Source organism: Balaenoptera physalus (genome assembly GCF_965194825.1).
Source record: "Balaenoptera physalus genome assembly, chromosome: 13".
Classification (NCBI taxonomy): Eukaryota; Metazoa; Chordata; class Mammalia; order Artiodactyla; family Balaenopteridae; genus Balaenoptera; species Balaenoptera physalus.
In genome coordinates, this window is record NC_138892.1 from 5371756 (window position 1) to 5390240 (window position 18485).

Below are 18485 nucleotides of genomic sequence, written 5' to 3' on the forward strand. Positions count from 1 at the left end.
TTTTGTCTTACAGATTGAAAAATGTATCTTTGTATCTGCACTCGCTGTTCTAATAATTAGCCTGTTGGTTCTCTTGGGTTTTCTATGTACATGATCTGCCAATAATGGTAATTAGGGCTCTTCTAGTCCACTCCTGACACTCTATGCTCTTTTCTTGTCTTATTGCTTGGGCCAGGGGCACTAGTGCTGTATGAAACCACAGTGATAGTAGACCTGCTTGTCTTGCTTCCAGCCTTAAAGTCAAACAGGTCTCAATATCTAGAAGACAAAAAAATGTCATGTGCTCAGAGAAAAACCTGGCTTCTCCTGGAACTGAGGCCAGAGGGAAATGTCCCCAGTGCATCCCCTTGGAGGAGACACCATGTGATACTTTGTTCCCTTCTGCTTCCCTAGAAAACCCTTTTGCCGTGCCTCAGGATGGGGGAGGTGAGACCCAAGGCACCTGGCTCAGCCTCCGAGAAGTACCACTTCAAGACGTCAGGGAGAGCCAAGACGGCCACGGCGGTGGCAGAGGAGAAAACGCTGCCTGTGCCCGAACCCTTCCTCGGACTTCTAACACTACGAGCAAACTCAGGGGTGGGGGCCGGGTGCAGGGAGGGGCTTCTGAGCCACCCGTCCGCAAGCAATAGTCCCATTTTGGGCCGGTGGCTTCTGAGAGGTGGCGCCATGGTGGACTCAGGATGACCGACACAGCTGCCCTGGCCGAGTGAAGCCGGGAGGATTCAGGCCATGTGTCGTACCCGTGCGTGGTTCCCTTGCCCCCTCCAGTAGTGGCCTGTGGGCCTATCTGTGTCAGAATATTGAATGTGAGTGTGTGTGCGTGCGTGTGCGTGTGTGTGTGATCAGGGGTTTCCTTTTTGTTTGTTTGATTGGTTTTATTGGGGTCCCCCCAAGTTCTCTGATGGGCCTGAGTCACCTTGTGCTGGGGGTCTGGCCCAGCGTCCAGGCTCCAACTTCTTGCTGCAGCTGTGAGCCAGATGGAGTTGGTAAGCACAGGGCACAGCCCCACTGTGTCTCAGGGGGTGCTGGGGATGCGAAATGCCGGTGGGGTTTCGTTCTTATGGAATTTGTTCCCATAATGACAGTGATAATGAGAGACACGTCTCAGGCCATCCTCGGGGCAGGCACTAGGTTATCTTCACGTACGCCCTCTCTCATCACCTGGGAGGTGGGTGGGATGAACTCCCTGCAGAAATGGCCCATGTCTCACAGCCAGGAGGAGACCAGTCCTCGGTTTGACCTCAGAGGTATAAGAACCCAAAGTCCAAGCTCCCCAGCCCAGGGTACCCCCAACACAGTCCCTGGAGCATCTCCCCAGTGGCTTCTCAGTGGATGGGCCATCACCCAAGCTCTCCACCGTCGCTGCCCCAGGACCCTGCTACACACGGCACATTCTGGTTAAGCACCTACTGTCTGCCAGTCCTCTGCTGGGCGGCGATCAGGAAGGGAGATGAGCCAGGCTGGCCTCGTCCCTTCCCTGGGGGAGCCGCATCTGGTGGGAGAGCCAGACACACAGATCATTGCTGGACAGAGTGATGAGCACTATGGAAGTGCAGAGGGGAAGGTTCTAGAAGCCCTTCCCATTTAAGGCGGGACTTCCACAAAAACTTGGATGCCCGTAACATCTGTCCACAGAGCTCACCACCGCCACCACCCACCCCGCCAGCCCGGGGGCACACACACGGCAGGGCATGACCTAGGAAATGATCACATAAATCCCCGAGGGCCAAGGTGGCAGTGTAGACACCCTCATTCCCCTGGTGTTAGTGAAGCCAAAATCTCCCTCCAGCACCCAGCTGGGTGGGCCCAGCTCCTCTGCTCTCATACCCTCACTCAGCAGGACCCAGTGTCTTCCACAGACCCTCTGCCCATCAGACGTGGCAGTGAGCAGGCAGGCCCCTGCTCGTGGTGCTGGTGTCCTAGCTGGGGGAGAGGACAGGGAAGAAATAAGCAGTGAATAAGGAAGGTAGCAATAGCAGTGAGCCCTAAGCCAAGAATTTGGTCAAAACAATGTTCGTGAGGGTCCTGTTGAGCTTGGGTGGTCTGGGAAGGGCTTTCTGAGCAGGCTAAGCCCAGCTCTGAATGATAAGCAAGAGCCAACCATGGACATTAAAGATAAGAGAGCATTCCAGGCAGAAGGAACAGCTAGTGCAAAGGCCCTGAGGCAGCAACCAGCTTGATGCTTTCAAGGAACCAAAAGAAATCCAGGTTGGCTGGGACACAGAGGAAGGGTGGAAAGAGAGGTGGGTGAGAGCCCAGATACTGTGGTCCGCTGTGAGTCACCTTAGCCTGGAAAAACATAACACCCGCCCTTTGATAAAGCAGAAAGAAGTTTCTAGGGTGTCAAGCATTTTCCATCCAGCCTGGCCTTTCATCCTCTCAAAGCCCATAAAGAAGGGACTCTCCCCATTTCGTGGACCAGGATGCTGAGCCCCAGATGGGTCAGGCGGCTTGCCCAAGGTCACACAGGCAAGCTGAGGAAGACCTGACCCGTGGCTTGAGTCCCGTCTTCTCCAGGGCCCAGGTGTACAGCTTTGGCAGAGGCAATGTCAGAGAACCTTTGCTTGGGGTCTTGATTAGGGATAGGCGTGGCTTCCTTTACCCTGGACGCTGAGACTTGCCAGGACCTGCCCCTGGGCCTTGCAGAGCAGCAGTTGCCCTGGAGGCGTGCTCAGCAGCCATTCAGCCCAGCTGGATCAACACACACCTGCATCCCATGTGCATAGCCTCAGGAATCAGAGAAACCTGAGCCTTGGGGAGAGGCGTGTGGGCACAGAGCCAGATTCTGACGTCAGCTCTGCACTGAGACCAGTGTGACCTCAGGCAAGTCCTGCGCCTTCTCTGCCTTCACTAAATGGAAGGGCTCAGACCAGGTGTTTTTAGGGGGCTTGCATCTCTGGCTTCCTGAGGTTCTGGGTGTTGCTCATGCAGCTGTTCATACGGAGACGCTTCCTCTGCCGAGAAGGAGCTGGTGGCCTTGCCTCTCTGCCCCGAACGCTAGAGCCAGAGGTCACTGTCACAGAGGCCAGCAAGGGCTAGGGTTCCCCTGATCTGCATCCCTGGGCTTGAGAACCTGCAAGGCGCTGCTCCTGACTCCACCAGAGGTCTTTCCAGGAGCAACTGACGACCCCATGGAGGTTGACTGTTGCAGCCGGGCTGGGGATCAGAGCCCTCTGTTGTACGCAGGCGGCCCCTCATCGTGAAGCTCAGCAGACATCACAGACTTAGCAAACTGACACAGGGCAGCCTGGGATGCAGGGGACGGAGTGCAGGGACCCACAGCACTCACTGCCCCTTCCCCGCTGGGTGGTATTGGGCAAATCGCTTCACCTCTCTGAGCCTCACCTGTCAAGTGTGTGGGATGTTGGCGTGGGACGGAGTGGCTGAGGGGAGAGGGCAGTGTGCGTGGGTGTGAATGCCCATCTGAAACGCACACGTGTGCGGTTCATTCCCTCTCGATGTCAAGGGCTCCTCAAAGCCCCTGGGACATGGGCCATCCCGACAAAAACCTGCCCCATCCTACCGTGGCAGGCAGAGGTGCCAATGAGTAGAGTGTCCCTGAGAATAAGATGCAGGGTAGTGACACGTTCAAGTAGAGATTTACAGAGTTAGTGTTTTTTAGTGACTCCCTAACCTGATATTTCAAGCTGCCTAGTTTTACTTTTTACTGTGAGCTTCTGGCTATAACCACATAATTTGTAAAAATAACAATAATAATACTACGAAAAGAAAAACAAAAAGAAGAGAAAGAAGATGGCAATATATCTGCTGAGGAACTTGTCTTTGACTCCCTGTATTTGTAAGGACTTTTTCCCACTGGGAACTGTGTGTTATAACGAGCAGTTTTATGCTTTCCTTCTCATCTGTGTATAGCGTAATTGTGCGTTTTGGAATCTCTACGCAGAACCAATACCTGGTAGCACCCATGGGCCTCTCTGCCCCCACCTGAACCTCTGAGATCCCCCTGCACCTCAAGGAGCAGCCCGCTAGCGCAGAAGGGCCTGGGGCCGCCAGCTGCCAGCCCGACATCTGACGCTGACCAGGACCAATAGGAAACAGGCCTTAACTGAAAGCACACGCATGCACACACACACACGCACACGTGCACACATGTGATTCTGCAGGTAGATCCCGTCTCTCTGATAAGCCCATCTCTGATGCTTTAGAGAAATAGCAGGTAGGCAGCTAGCATTCCTGGAGTGGTGGCATTTCCCCTCTTCATCCAAAAAACGCTTCAGGCAAATTCATCCCCAGGACTAGAAAGGAGGGCTTGGTGGCATCAGGGAAAACACAGCCAGGAATGGGGGTTAACAGGCTTCTGCTACCAAGAGATGCTTCTCAGCTCACCGTCAAATCAAAGGTCCCTTTAGGCCATTCCTGTCACATCGAGCCTGGCACCGTCTCGCGTGCACCCAGCAGACCCCCCAGACCCCTGTCCACACCAGGCCGGTGTCCTGGCCCTCTGCTGTCCCTCCAGACCACGGTCCCTGCCCAGGCCCCGTCTCCTGGCTCCTCTGACACCCCATTTACTGTGTCTACTACTAGAGGTCGTGCCGTAAAAGCAGATTAGTTTCCCAGAGTCACAGACTTTTTAAAAATTGTTTATTGATTTATTTTCATTTTTTCAGCTTGGCTGATTGGTCCCCACCAGTGGGAGGAGCCATGCCTTAGGTGGCCCTCAGAGGTGAATGTGCAGATTCCGCAGCGATCCAAGTTGACGTGATGGCCCCGAGAGGAGCTGCTGGGGGCATTTCATTGCAGACACGTCCGGGTGGGCCCCCCTCTCTGCGGCAACCTTGGGGGATTCTTATCTTACTGCTCACCTGGCGAGCATAGACAGCGTCTACCTGTCCCCACAGGCCATCTGAAAGGTCAGCGGGGCAACCACCCACCCAGTGAGTGGGTGACACTCTGGTCACTGCCACCTGCAGCCCCAGAACTCACCACCAGGCTGGGGTGATGTCCTGTCCCCTCCAGAAAACAAACACGGCACACCCTCCGTCTGACCGATGCCACTCCAGGCTCCCCAGCCCTTCCTTACAGCACAAATGCAGCCCCAGATGGTGATTAAGTGAATGTATGCAGCTTTGGAGCCTGTGGCCTGAAAACTTGAATGTTGAGTTGAGCAGTCAGGTGAGATAGAAGATTCTAGAAATTCCATTTGTTCATGCATGCATTCATTCATCTATTCAACAAATATTTACCCAGTGCCCCTCCGGGAGCTGTTCCTGCTGTAGACGGAGATGTCAGGGAACATGCCGTGTCTGAGGGAGAGGCTGGGATCACCTGTGAAATGACTTGTTGTGCCTAACGGTTAGGAATGCTCAAATTCATAAGGAGAATAAGTGACCTTGGAGGTGGCATTGTCTCCCCCCTGCCCCGCCCCCAAGTTTTCAGTCCAAGATGCTGCCAGACAGTTGGTGCTAGATAGATGCTTGATGAGTGAGCAGCTTTGGCTATTAGTTACACTCTACCTAAAACTCCTATCTTCACGTCAAAACCCTGACCTGTTTGCCCTTGACAGACTGAAATTCAGGGCTGCTGCAGTGCCCACCTCCAGGGGGCACCGTTTCTATAGACTGTGCTGTGAACAGTGACCCCAGGGATGGTGCAGTGAGGTGCCCTGTGAATTGCCCTAAACTGCTCTCCGAAATGTGCAGGATCCCATCAAAGTCAGCGAACCCCAGGAAGGGTCACCGTGCACATGATCAAAACTTACAGATTACACGGCCTCTGTGGGCATCCAGTGTGGCCACAACTGGAACCAAACTGGTGTCCCCAAGAGAATCTCTTCTTAGAAACTCACCTCAAGTTCTCACCTCGGTTCCTTCCTGTCTCTTCCCCATCTTCTAGGTTAAAGCTAGTGGGATACGTCACTGTCAAATAACCAAACAGTCAGGGTCTGGGTGATGGGCAATAACTAAGTGGGGACAGCGAGAGTGGGGGGCTTTGTCACCCTGACAAGGTAGCACCTCTCCCCAAGTTCGGATCAGCCGGACAAGGGCGCAGACACCATGGGACAGACTTGTCTTTCTCCTGTAAACCCCTACTTCACGTGAGCAGGCGTGGGGTCTCTCTGAGAGCTGATAACCGGGAAAACCAAAAACCAATAATATTCCTAATAATAATAATATAATGTAATAATAATAATAATAATGTGTTTTACACGGACTGCTGTTGCACTGCTTTTGTCTTTATATACAGTAGTTTTTATAAAGATGTCCTTAGGTTTTAATAAAGGAGTGTCACGTCAACTCTTCCCTGTATTAAAATTTGCTTTAATGTTTCAAAAATGTGCTCGGGGGAAGCTGCGCTCACATTTGTTGTCACTCTGTCGGAGGGTGGACGACCAGGGCCTGGGGTCTCAGCTAAGGAGCTGCTGGGCTGGTGTTAGGGGCAGCTGATCACATGGGTCCCTCCGGAAAGCCTCAGAGGGTCCAGCCCAAGGGCAGATGGAGAGGCCTGATGGACACCACCTCCCAGAGGGCAAGAGCCAGGTCGGAAAGGAGACAGAGCTTCCAAAGGGGCACTGGCGGGCGGCAGGAGGGGCTGCAAGCCGCGGGCCGTCAGCGACAATCGCCGGGGATGCAGCGCCGTCCCCTCGCACCCCCCCCCCAGCACCGCCCCCTTCCCCTGCGCCTGAGGCTGGTGCAGCGTGAGAGCAGCTCTGCGGGTCAGTGTGTTTCCAGGCCTGGCTCAGAAGACAGGCCCCCAGTGGCTGAGTCCACCTCCAGCCGGTGGGTCCACGGAGGAGGACCAGACCCCCTGCTCCAGCAGGGACAGACACACTTATCGGGCAAATAGGGGTTTTGCACCTCCAACAACTGTCGCCCAAGGGGGCCACGTTGGAGCCTCTCCGTCCAATCCTCAAGCCCATTCCCAACTTGGCCAGAGCAGTGTCCCTCTGGGTCCAGCTCAGCTCAGAATTTCCGTCTTAAGTGCTAGTCAAACTCTTCCCGCCACCCCAAGGGACTTGAGTCCCATGGGATGGCGCAGACTCTCAGCACACACCCTCCCCCTCCCCAACACCGCCAGCCTCATGGCGGGGGCAGAGGAAAAGGACCAGGAGAAGGCCAGGGGGAGGGACAGGACTGACATCACTGCTTTGCTGCGGGCACGTTCTTGGGGCACGTTGAGGCTTCTTTGGAGAACCCCGTGGAGGTCTTCCATGCCCCTGTTTCCAGGCAAGGAGGACCGGGCCAGGACACAGCCACATGCGCGCACACACACACACACACACACACACACACTCACACACTCACACACTCACACACCTCCCTGCCTTGGCACTGGGGAGCGGACAGAATAACCTTCTGAGTGAAGATTGTGCTAGAAAGCTGCCTTCTCTCTCCCAGTTGTCCCTTACCCTAGAGCAGGGTCATTTCTGGCCCCAACTGCTGGCAGGGGTGACAACATGAGAAGGGCTCCAGATGCTTCAGGGTCTTGGGCATCCAGCCGAATGTCTCAGACTTGATTGTATGGGCAGTGGGGAGCCATGGGCAGGCTGGAGGCAAAGGAGAGACACCACCGGATCTATCCTGAGGAACAGCAGGATGTGAGCGTGGAAAGGATGCACTTCTGGGCAGGACTTCGTAAGCTGGTGGCCGTCAGCGACGGCGGATGCGCTGAGCATTGCTGGCTCCCGCCCCGTTTGTTCAAGGACCTCCACAGCTTCCCTTTACATCCTTCCTCCCCTGCTCCGCTCCTGAGCCACGGGATAGGGCCAGCTGGAGCTTTCACAGGAAGAAAGCACAGCCCATGGTTCTTACCGGACTAGCAATAGTTCCCCCCGGAGAGAAAGGTCTGCAGAAAGCAGGGGCCACCTGCCTCCACACCGTGACCAGGCCAAGGGGTCCTGCCGGGATTACCGCCTTCACTCCACACAGGCAAGGGGGCGACCACAAACCGAAGCATCCAGGCTCCCATCTGCACCGGGTCATGTCTCAGGATAGCGTATATTAACGCATATATGTGGAACCATGTAGAAAAATGGTATACATGAACTTATTTGCAAAGCAGAAATAGAGACACAGACATAGAGAACAAACGTATGGATACCAAGGGGGAAAGGGGGGCGTGGGATGAATTGGGAGACTGGGATTGACATATTTACACTGCTATATATATAATAGATAACTAATGAGAACCTACTGTAGAGCACAAGGAACTCTACTCAGTGCTCTGTGGTGACCTAAATGGGAAAGAAATCCAAAAAAGAGGGGATATATGTATACGTATAGCTGATTCACTTTGCTGTACAGCAGAAACTAACACAACATTGTAAAGCAACTATACTCGTTTTAAAAAAAAAAAGATTCCATCCCCCGTTGCCTATGACACCATCCCCCTCAGTCCTGCATCCCGGATTTCCCCCTCTGCTGGGTCATTACCACCAGCATTCGAATATGTCTTCGTTTCACCCGTCTGAAAGGCGCGCTCCAACATGCACCCCCCCGTGATGCCAGATCAGGTCTTCAGACGCCGCCACCCACCCCAGCCCCACCCTGAGAAAAGCTAGAAACCCTGGGTCACATGTATTTTTTAAAACTACCGGAGGGCATTAGAGAGCTGACAAGGTAGCGAAGAATTTTGAGTTCAAGGTCTGGGAGAAGACAGAAACTCAGAAAGATGAGGTCTGCACTTGGGGCTGCTTTTTCCCTGGGGACTTGCTGATTCTGAAAGAGGGGGATGAGAGGATGAGCCTGGTTTTCCAGCTTAGCAGGCTAGGGGGAGGGGGTTGGAGTCCAGGACTACTTGAGGGAGTGATGCGTAACCCCCACTTTGGATGGGAACCTCAAAGGCTGCACCCAGGAGTAAGGGTGGACCCCCCTTACACTCAGGTCCGCTTCACCTGCGGGCCCAGAGACACCCAAATCCTGAAATTGGATTAAGCGGATCCCAGATTGCTAGCACTCCCATGTAACTGATAGCACCATACGCTGATCTTCCTCCAGAGAGGTTTCATCACCCTAGACTTCAAAATATTTCTACTACAAACAATTTATCAGATCTATTCTGTCTGTCACACCCTCAGAGGTAACCAGGCATACAATGCAGCAATGTGCATAAGAAACAGCAGTAATGGATCACAGGAGAGACCCACAGAAGTTCCAAAACAGCTGCACTTAATATGCTCAAAATGTATAAAATTATTTCTAAAAACTGAAAACCATAAAAATATAATACAGGAAAATTTTAAAGAACCAATAAGAAATTATAAAAAATAAAAAGTATGATAACCATACATAAGACCTCAATAAATGGGTTTAAAGGCAGATTAGATCGGAAACAAGGCAAGGATGTCTGCTCTCACCACTCTTATTCAGGATGGTGCTGGAAGTTCTAACCAGTGCAACGAAGGCAAGAAACGGAAATAAAAGGCATGAAAATGAGAAAGGAAGAATTAAAACTCCCTATTTGCAGATGATGTGGTTGTCTACAAAAAAAAAAAAAAAAGGCAAGGAAGCTACAAAAAAGACTTCTAGAACCAATAAGTGAGTTCATAAGATCATAGGTGAGCACACAAAAATCAATTGTATTTCTAGGTACTAGCGATGACCATATGAATGCTAAAATTATTACAATATCATTTACAATTTCTTTAAAAAATTAAAGTGTAAGTCTAAAAAAACACATATACGAGTTTTATGCTAAAACTATAAAAAGCTGCTGAAATCAAAGAAGATCTAAATAAATGAGGAAAGGCTTCCCTGGTGGCACAGTGGTTAAGAATCTGCCTGCTGGGCTTCCCTGGTGGCGCAGTGGTTGAGAATCTGCCTGCTAATGCAGGGGACACGGGTTCGAGCCCTGGTCTGGGAAGATCCCACATGCCACGGAGCAAATGGGCCCATGAGCCACAACTACTGAGCCTGCGCATCTGGAGCCTGTGCTCCGCAACAAGAGGCCGTGACAGTGAGAGGCCCGCGCACCGTGATGAAGAGTGGCCCCCACTTGCCGCAACTAGAGAAAGCCCTCGCACAGAAACAAAGACCCAACACACCCAAAAAATAAATAAATAAATAAACAAAAATTAAAAAAAAAAAAAAAGAAAGAGTCCTTTAAAAAAAAAAAGAATCTGCCTGCCAATGCAGGGGACACGGGTTCGAGCCCTGGCCCAGGAAGATCCCACATGTCATGGAGCAACTAAGCCCGTGCGCCACAACTACTGAGCCCACATGCCACAACTACTGAAGCCTGCACGCCTAGAGCCCGTGCTCTGCAACAAGAGAAGCCACGAAAATGAGAAGCCTGCACACGGCAACAAAAAGTAGCCCCCGCTCACTGCAACTAGAGAAAGCACACACACAGCAACGAAGACCCAACACAGCCAAAAAGAAAATTAATTAATTAATTAATTAATTAATTAAATGAGGAGATGTACCTTGTTCATGGATTGGAAGACTCAACATAGTAGAGATGTCAGTTCTTCCCAAATTGATACATAAGGTTAACATAGCTTCTATCAAAATCCCAGGAAGGTTTTCTGAAGACATATACAAGATTATTTTTAAATTTATGTGAAAAGATAAAGGACTAGAAAAGCTAAAACAGTTTTGAAAAAGAAGAATAAAGTGGGAGGAGTCATTTACCCAATTTCAAGACTTACTATAGAGCTAAAATAAACAACACTATATGGTGTTGGTGGAGGGACAGACACACAGATCTAGCGAGCAAAATAGAGAACCCAGAAATGGACCCACACCAAGATGCCCAACTGGTTTTTGACCAAAGAGCAAAAGCAATTTGATGAGGGAAAGACAGCCTTTTCAACAAATGGTGCTGGAGCAAGTGGACATTCATAGGGAAAAAAATAAATGGAATCTTGACCTAAGTACCTAAGTCTCACACCTTAAGGGAAAATTATCTCTCAGTGGATCATGGGTTTACATGTTTACTGCAAAATGATAAAACTGTAGAAAAATTTGAAAGAGAAAATCTTCAGGATCTAAGGCTAGGCAAAGAAGCATGATTCTTAAAAGGCAAAAATTGATCAACTGGACTTCATCATGATTAAAAACTTTGCTCTGTGAAAAACCCTGTTAACTAGATGAAAAGACAAGCTATAGACTGGAAGAAAATCTTTGCAAACTACTTAACCAACAAAGGACTAGTAGTTGGACTATATAAAGAACCCTCAAAAGTAGAAAGAAAAATATGGAATCATAATGTCATGCACCTGAAACTAATATAAAGTTGTACATCAATTATACCTTAATTTTTTAAATTTTTAAGAAAGAGTAACTTAAAAAAATTTTTTTAAGTAAACAGTAAAAAAAAAATCCAAGCAATCCTATTAGATATGAAGAAACATTTTACGAAAGAGGATCTCCAGAAGACAAATAATTTTGATGAAGTCCAATTTATCTATTTTGTATTCTGTTGCTTGTGCTTTTGGCTTCATATCTAAGAAACCATTGCCTAATCTGAGATCAGGACGATTTACCCCTATGTTTTCTTCTAAGAGCTTTACAGTTTTAACTCTTACGTTTAGGTCTTTGAACCATTTTGAATTAATTTTACGTATGGTGAGGTAGGGGTCCAACTCATTCTTTTGCCTGTGGACATCCAGTTGTCCCAGCACCATTTGTAACTGTCTTGGCACCCTTGTCAAAAACCAACTGATCTCAAATATGAGGGTTTACTTCTGGACTCTCAATTCTAGTCTATTGATTGATAAGTCCATCCTTATGCCAGGACCACAGTTTTGATTAGTAGCTTTGGAGTGAGTTTTGTAATTGGGAAGTGTGAGTCCTTTGATTTTGTTCTTCTTTTCCAAGATCGTTTTGGCTATTACGAGTCCCTTGCATTTCCATATGAAATTTAAGTTCAGCTCGTCAATGTCTGCAAAGGTGCAAGCTGGGATTTTGATAAGGATTTTGTTGAATCTATATTTCAGTTTGGAGTATTGTCATCTTAAAAATATTGTCTTCCATTAAGACTTCCAATATTAAGTATTTTAAAACATGGGATGTCTTTCATTTATTTAGGTCTTCTTTAATTTCTTTCAATAATGCTTTGCAGTTTTCAGGGTGTAAGTTTTGCACTTCTTTTGTTAAATACAGACAACAACAAATAAGTACATGAAAAGATGTTTAAAATCATTAGCCATTAGGGAAATGCAAATCAAAACCACCATGTGATACCGTTACACACCTATTAGAATAGCAAAAATTAAAAATAGTGACAAATGCTGGTAAGGATGCGGAAAAATTGGAACCATCATACATTGCTGGTAGGAATATAAGATGGTATAGTCTGGGAAACAGTTCAGCAGTTTCTTTAAAAACTCAATGTACAACTACCACACAACCCAGCAGTTGAGCTCCTGGACATTTATTCCAGGTAAATGAAAACTGATGTTCTCACAAAAACCTGTATGTGGATGTTGATAACAGCTTTATTCATAATACCCCCAAACTTGGAAAGTATCCAAATGCTCGTCAACTGGTGGCTGGTTAGACAAACTGTACATCCACATTGTGTGATACTACTCAGCAATAAAAAGGAAGGAATTGCTGATGTGTGCAGTGAGCTCGTTGAAGCTCCAGAGAATTATGATGAGTGAAAAAAAAAAAAAGCCAATCTCACAAGGCTACATGCTGTATGATTCCATTTATTTAACATTCTTGAAATGACACAATTATAGAAGTAGAGAACAGATTTATGGTTTTCAGGGATTAAGGAAGAGGTGAAGGCAGGAGGGATGTGGATGTAGCTATAAAAGGGTAACAGGAGGAATCCTTGTGGTGATGGAAATGTTATGTATCTTGACTGTATCAAGCTCAGTATCCTCTTTGTGATATTGTAATATAGCTTTTGCAAGAAGCTACTGCTGGGGAAAACTTGGTAAAGGGATCTCTCTGCGTTACTTCTTACAATTGCTTGTGATATACAAGTATCTCAAAAGGAAAAAGTTTAATTTGAAAAAGCAGATTAGATGCAGCAGAAGAGAAAATTAATGAACCTGAAGATGTATTAGCAGAAAGTACCCAGAATAAAGACCATGGAGACAAAAGGATGGAAAACAGAAAAGCATTTAGCAGTCAGAGGAAACATGTAACTGACATGTACTGTAGTTCCAGAAGGAGAAGTGAAAGAGAATGGAGAAGAAATAATATTTGAAGAGATAAACAGATGAGAAATTTCCACAATTGATTAAAGAAACCAAGCCACAGATTCAAGAAGCCCTATTAAACTAAATCAGAAGACAGAGAAAATCTTTTAAGTATGGCCAGAAAAAAAGAGCGGGAATGAGGGGGAGGCAAAGGGGAGAGGGAGAAAGATTACCTTCAAAGGAGCACAATTAGACAGACTGCAAACTTTACAGCAGAAGTAATGAAAACCAGAAGACAAGAGATTCATATTTTTGATGTACTAGAAGAAAGTAACTGCCAACTCAGAATTCTAAGCTCAGTAAAATTATCTCTCAAGAATGAAGGTAAAAATATGATATTTTTAGAAAAATTAAAATTGAAAGAATTCATTACTAGTAAATCAGATGAAAAATAAGTAATACGGAAGACTTGAACATGATTAAGAAATCTGCCAAATGGACATATACCAAACAATGCATCCAACAGATATAAAATACACATTTTTTTCCCAAGCAGACACAGAACCTTTGTGAAAAGTTACTATATACCAGATAATTAAGCAACTTTCTACCAACCTCAAAGGACATTATTTGACCACAATGCCATTAACGTAAAAATCTATGAAGAAAAAAATAACTACAAAATTCCCACTTGTTTGGAAAATAAATAGCCTAAGGTCAAAGAAGAAATCATAATTGAAATTAGAAAACATTTGAGCATAAAAGAAATGATACTATTATAACGTATGTGGTGCAGTTAAATTGGTGCTTAAAGGGAAATTTAAGCTTAAGAGCATATATTGGTAAATAAATCAAAGAAGATCTAAATAAATGAGGAGACACACTGTTTTCATGGATTGGACAACAACATGGTAAAGATATCAAGTCTCCCCAAATTGATATACAAATTTAACTGACTGAAAACTAATGATTTAGCTGTACTTTCCACAATTGAAAAATAGGATAGTCAAATAAACACAAAGGAAAAGGAAAAGAACAATGAATATAAATATAAAATTAATGAAAAAGAAAATAAACATAACAGAGAATCAGCAAAGCCAAGTGCCAGCACCCTGGGGAAAAAAAGTTAATAAAATTGATAACTTCTTGGCAAACATCATCAAGAAAAAAAAAAGAAGACACAAATTCCCAATATCAGAAATTAAAAAGAAGATACCACAGCACATCCAGAAAACATTAAAAGAATGAGACAGTTATGAAAAATTGTATCCAAAACATTTGAAGACTGAAAACAAATGGATAATATTCTTTTAAAAATTATAAATTCCCAAAACTGATACTGGAAAAATAGAAATTGAAGAACCCTATATTTACTAAATAAATTGAATCTTTCCCAATAAGAAAACTCCAGGCCTTGCAAATTCAACCAAACATTTACAGAAGAAATAATACCAATCTTACACGAGGTCTTCTAGAGAATAGGAAAAAATGTATAAAATGAATATAAAAGAGTACAAAATGGCCTCAACTCATTTTATGAGGCGGATTTACCCTGATACCAAAACCTGACAAAGTGAGTCTCCGTCATCAACATAGATGCAAAAATTCCAATCAAAAGATAGCAAAGGAAATGCAGCACAACCTAATCAGGGGTATCCCAGAAGTGTCATGTTGGCTTAACATCCAAAAACAATAAATATAATCCACAGCATTAGCATTTCAAAGAGAAAAATATATGATCACTTCAATAGACACATAAAAAAATATAGCATTCGGGTTTCCCCAGTGGCGCAGTGGTTGAGAATCCGCCTGCCAATGCAGGGGACATGGGTTCGATCCCTGGTCCGGGAAGATCCCACATGCCGCGGAGCAACTAAAGCTCATGTGCCACAACTACTGAGCCTGTGCTCTAGAGCCCGTGAGCCACAACTCCTGAGCCCACGTGCCGCAACTACTGAAGCCCGTGCGCCTAGAGCCCGTGCTCCACAATGAGAGAAGCCACTGCAATGAGAAAGCCCGCGCACCGCAACAAAGAGTAGCCCCCGCTCACCGCAACTAGAGAAAGCCTGCGCACAGCAACAAAGACCCAATGCAGCCAAAAATAAATTAATTAAATAAATTAAAAAAAAAAAAAAATATATATATATATATATATAATATTCAACACCCGTTTGAGCTTGAAAATGCTATACAAGCTGGGAGTACGAGGGAACTTTCTTAAAACAGACGACAGACACCCATGAAAAACTTACAGAAAACATCTTACAGGTCTTAATGCTTGAAATATTGACAGCTTTCCTTTCAGAACAGGAACAAGACCACAATACCTGCTATCACCACCTCAATCCAACATTGAACATGAAACCCTGGCAGCACCGTAAAGCAAAGACAAGGAATAAAAGGTGGAAGGATGGGAATGGAAGAAATTAAAATGTCACCTTTCAAGATGATATAATTATACAGGTAGAAAATCCAAAATAACCTAATTTAAATTAAACCCAGTGGCTAAGCATAAAAAAAAAAAACACCATATCTCATTCAAGCAAAATTGAATATGGGTTGGTGAGACCCCCCTTCCATACACCACTCTGGGACCTAGGCACCCTTCTGTCCACCAGCATCTCATCTTGTGGTTTCCAGGGTCGCCATGGCAAGAAAACACAGAGTGTAAGGGTAGCTCTGCAGTTCTTCAACAATTTGGCTCGGAAGTAATAGGTGTCACTTCCACTCACATTTCATTGGTTGGAACTAGCCACATAGCCCCACCTAACTCCTGGGAACTGGGAAGTGCTGTCTTCCCTGGTCCCCAAATATTCAAGTCACACACCTTCCCCAACTGCCATGGGTCTCCGAATCCAGCTTGAAATCTCGTATCTTCGAGTGAGTGGCTGCGTGGTGCTTTCCAGGGGTTCTGTACCTGCCTCCTTTTGGTCTGGAGTTCTTTGAACTAAAATGTTGCCTGCCATATCAGTAAAGCAAGGATGTTGCAGCCATCAAGCCATCACATTACAGCCACCCCGACGGTGCACCCTGAGCAGACTCAGGATGAGAAAGCACAGGATGCTGGCCCCATGTAGCTGAGGTGCATATCAAAGGAATGATTTCAAAGAAGATGTGGCACACACATACAATGGAATATTACCCAGCCATAAAAAAAGGATGAAATAATGGCATTTGTAGCAACATGAATGGGCCTAGAGATTATCATACTAAGTGAAGTAAGTCAGACAAAGACAAAGATCATATGATATCACTTGTATGTGGAATCTAAAAAAATTGATACAAATGAACTTATTCACAAAACAGAAACAGACTCACAGACTTTGAAAACAAATTTATGGTTACCAAAGGGGAAACGTTGAGGGGGAGGGATAAATTAGGAGTTTGGGATTAACATATACACACAACTATGCATGAAATAGATAACCAACAAGGACCTACTGCATAGCACAGGGAACTCTACTCAATATTCTGTAATAACCTACATGGGAAAAGAATCTGAAAAAGAATGGATATATGTATATGTATAACTGAAGCACTTTGCTGTATACCTGAAACTAACACAACACTGTAAATCAACTGTACTCCAATATAAAATAAAAATTAAAATTTTTTTCTAAAAAGGAATGATTTCAGTAAGCCCAGACTCTTGCATCTTCCTGTACATAGAAAAGCACTAAATTCCTTAACTTGAGATATCTGGCGTTCTTTTACAGTAATCCTTTGATGTTCTGACTACCTGGTCTTTTGTAGCAAAAACTCCTATATATCTTGGCTCCCCGCTTGCCTCTTCAGAAGAGTTTCTCAGCTTTATCTGCGAGGCTGTGTTCCAGGCTTGAAGTCCTCAGAATGTTCACTGAATAAAACATAATTCTCAACTATTAGGTTGTGCATTTTTTTTCAGTCGACAATCTACAAACTGAAAGAGACATTATCAGCCTCCTGTACAGACCCCATGTTCACTGATGGGGCGGGTCAGGACAACTGAGGTCAACACTTCCACATGGAAATGGGAAGAATGGAGGTAGAGCCATTGCTCTGTAGTAATTCTGAAACGCTGCTGGCTGGACATTGTCAAGGCCCCCACCATGCTGCCCCATCATCCTCCTTGGCCACGTCTGAAGTGGACATAGGAGACCATGCCATCCCTGGGGACCATGAAACTCTCAGCTGCCGTCTGCCCAGGGACGACTGGGGACCCAAGGCTTGTTTTAAGTCAAGAACAGTCAAAGCCTTATTTTAGTCCAAGCTTTGGGTTTCTTTCACAACACGATTTCCTTAAAAACATAGTAAGCTTCCAATTTATTTGTTTCCAATGAGTTCCATGTTCCATACCTCCACCCAAAACTTCTTTTTGAGATATTGATCTCAATTTTGCTTATCTGCCTTTTTGCCCCTAAGTCTCACTCACTCACAATATAATGGCAGCTACTTTGAGTCTATTGGGACCTTTTTTAATCTGCTTTTTGCCCTGAGGTAGTTTGAGCCTTTGATGTTCAATGGCTTTCTGGATGCTGTATCAAGTTATTTCTGGCTTTCCAATTTTGCTAAACCCTTAATTTCTGGAATTTCTCTGTTCTCTTTATTCCTGGTTACAAATTAACCACTTCCTTCCTGAATTCATGCAAAATCTTTTTGAGGGTAGTCAACAGCCAAGACACACTTATAATACCCTGCTTTCTTACCTCTTGTTTTAGTGTTCAAGTTCATTTGGCTATAAATTAATGCAGACTGATTGAAGTAATGTGTCAGCATTTATAACCTGGATTGCCAACACCCACCCTCCAGTATGAGTTTCCTTGGTGCCAACCACCAGTCACTAAGCTAATGCCATGTATCTTAGCTTTTAAATGCAGCAACATCAATTATTAGTCAGGACAGGATAAACTATGCTGAGTTCAAAACAAAAGGTTATTTGTCCTTCATGCAAAGATGATGCAATCAGGCAATGCTCCAGGGAAACCCTCCTCCATAAAGTGACTCAGGGATCCAATTGCTTTCATTTGGTGTCTCCACAATTTCAACACAGAGCCTCCCTGTGGTAAATGCACTGAAAGGGACATAGCAAGATAAAGGAAGCTCTCTTAATGACCTCATGCCAGAAACAGTGTTATATATTGTATTCCTAAAACCCCCCAAATGAAAACCTACTATAAAGACACTAGAATCAAATCAACATGCTGTTGGCTTGAGAACAGACAGATTAGAATAAAGAAATATATGTAAGTATATTTGATAACAAAAATAATATTTCAATGGGGAATTATTAATACATAACTATTATTATTGTTTTACTAAACCACAAATATTTCCAAATTATACTAACATGACTAGCTACCGATCAGAAAAAAATAAAACTGGACTCCTATTTTAGCCATATGTAAAAATAAACTTCATATTAAAGACCTAATAAAAATGCAGCAAGAAATTC

The 18485-nt window shown here is 45.5% G+C and overlaps 1 protein-coding gene across 3 annotated transcripts in view; it reads left to right on the forward strand.

Moving 5' to 3' along the window:
* Positions 1–6254, forward strand: part of SHISAL1 (shisa like 1) — a gene marked incomplete at its 3' end in the record, with an annotated part of 81045 nt that extends 74791 nt beyond the window's left edge. For 2 of the 3 annotated variants that reach the window (XM_082421189.1, XM_082421188.1), the window contains exon 5: positions 4629–6254. In XM_082421189.1, coding sequence (XP_082277315.1) covers positions 4629–4671 — 43 coding nt within the window. Of the gene's footprint in view, positions 1–393 lie in introns of all 3 variants that reach the window. The other variant, XM_082421192.1, reaches the window with a different exon arrangement.
* Positions 6255–18485: the final 12231 nt, after the last annotated feature.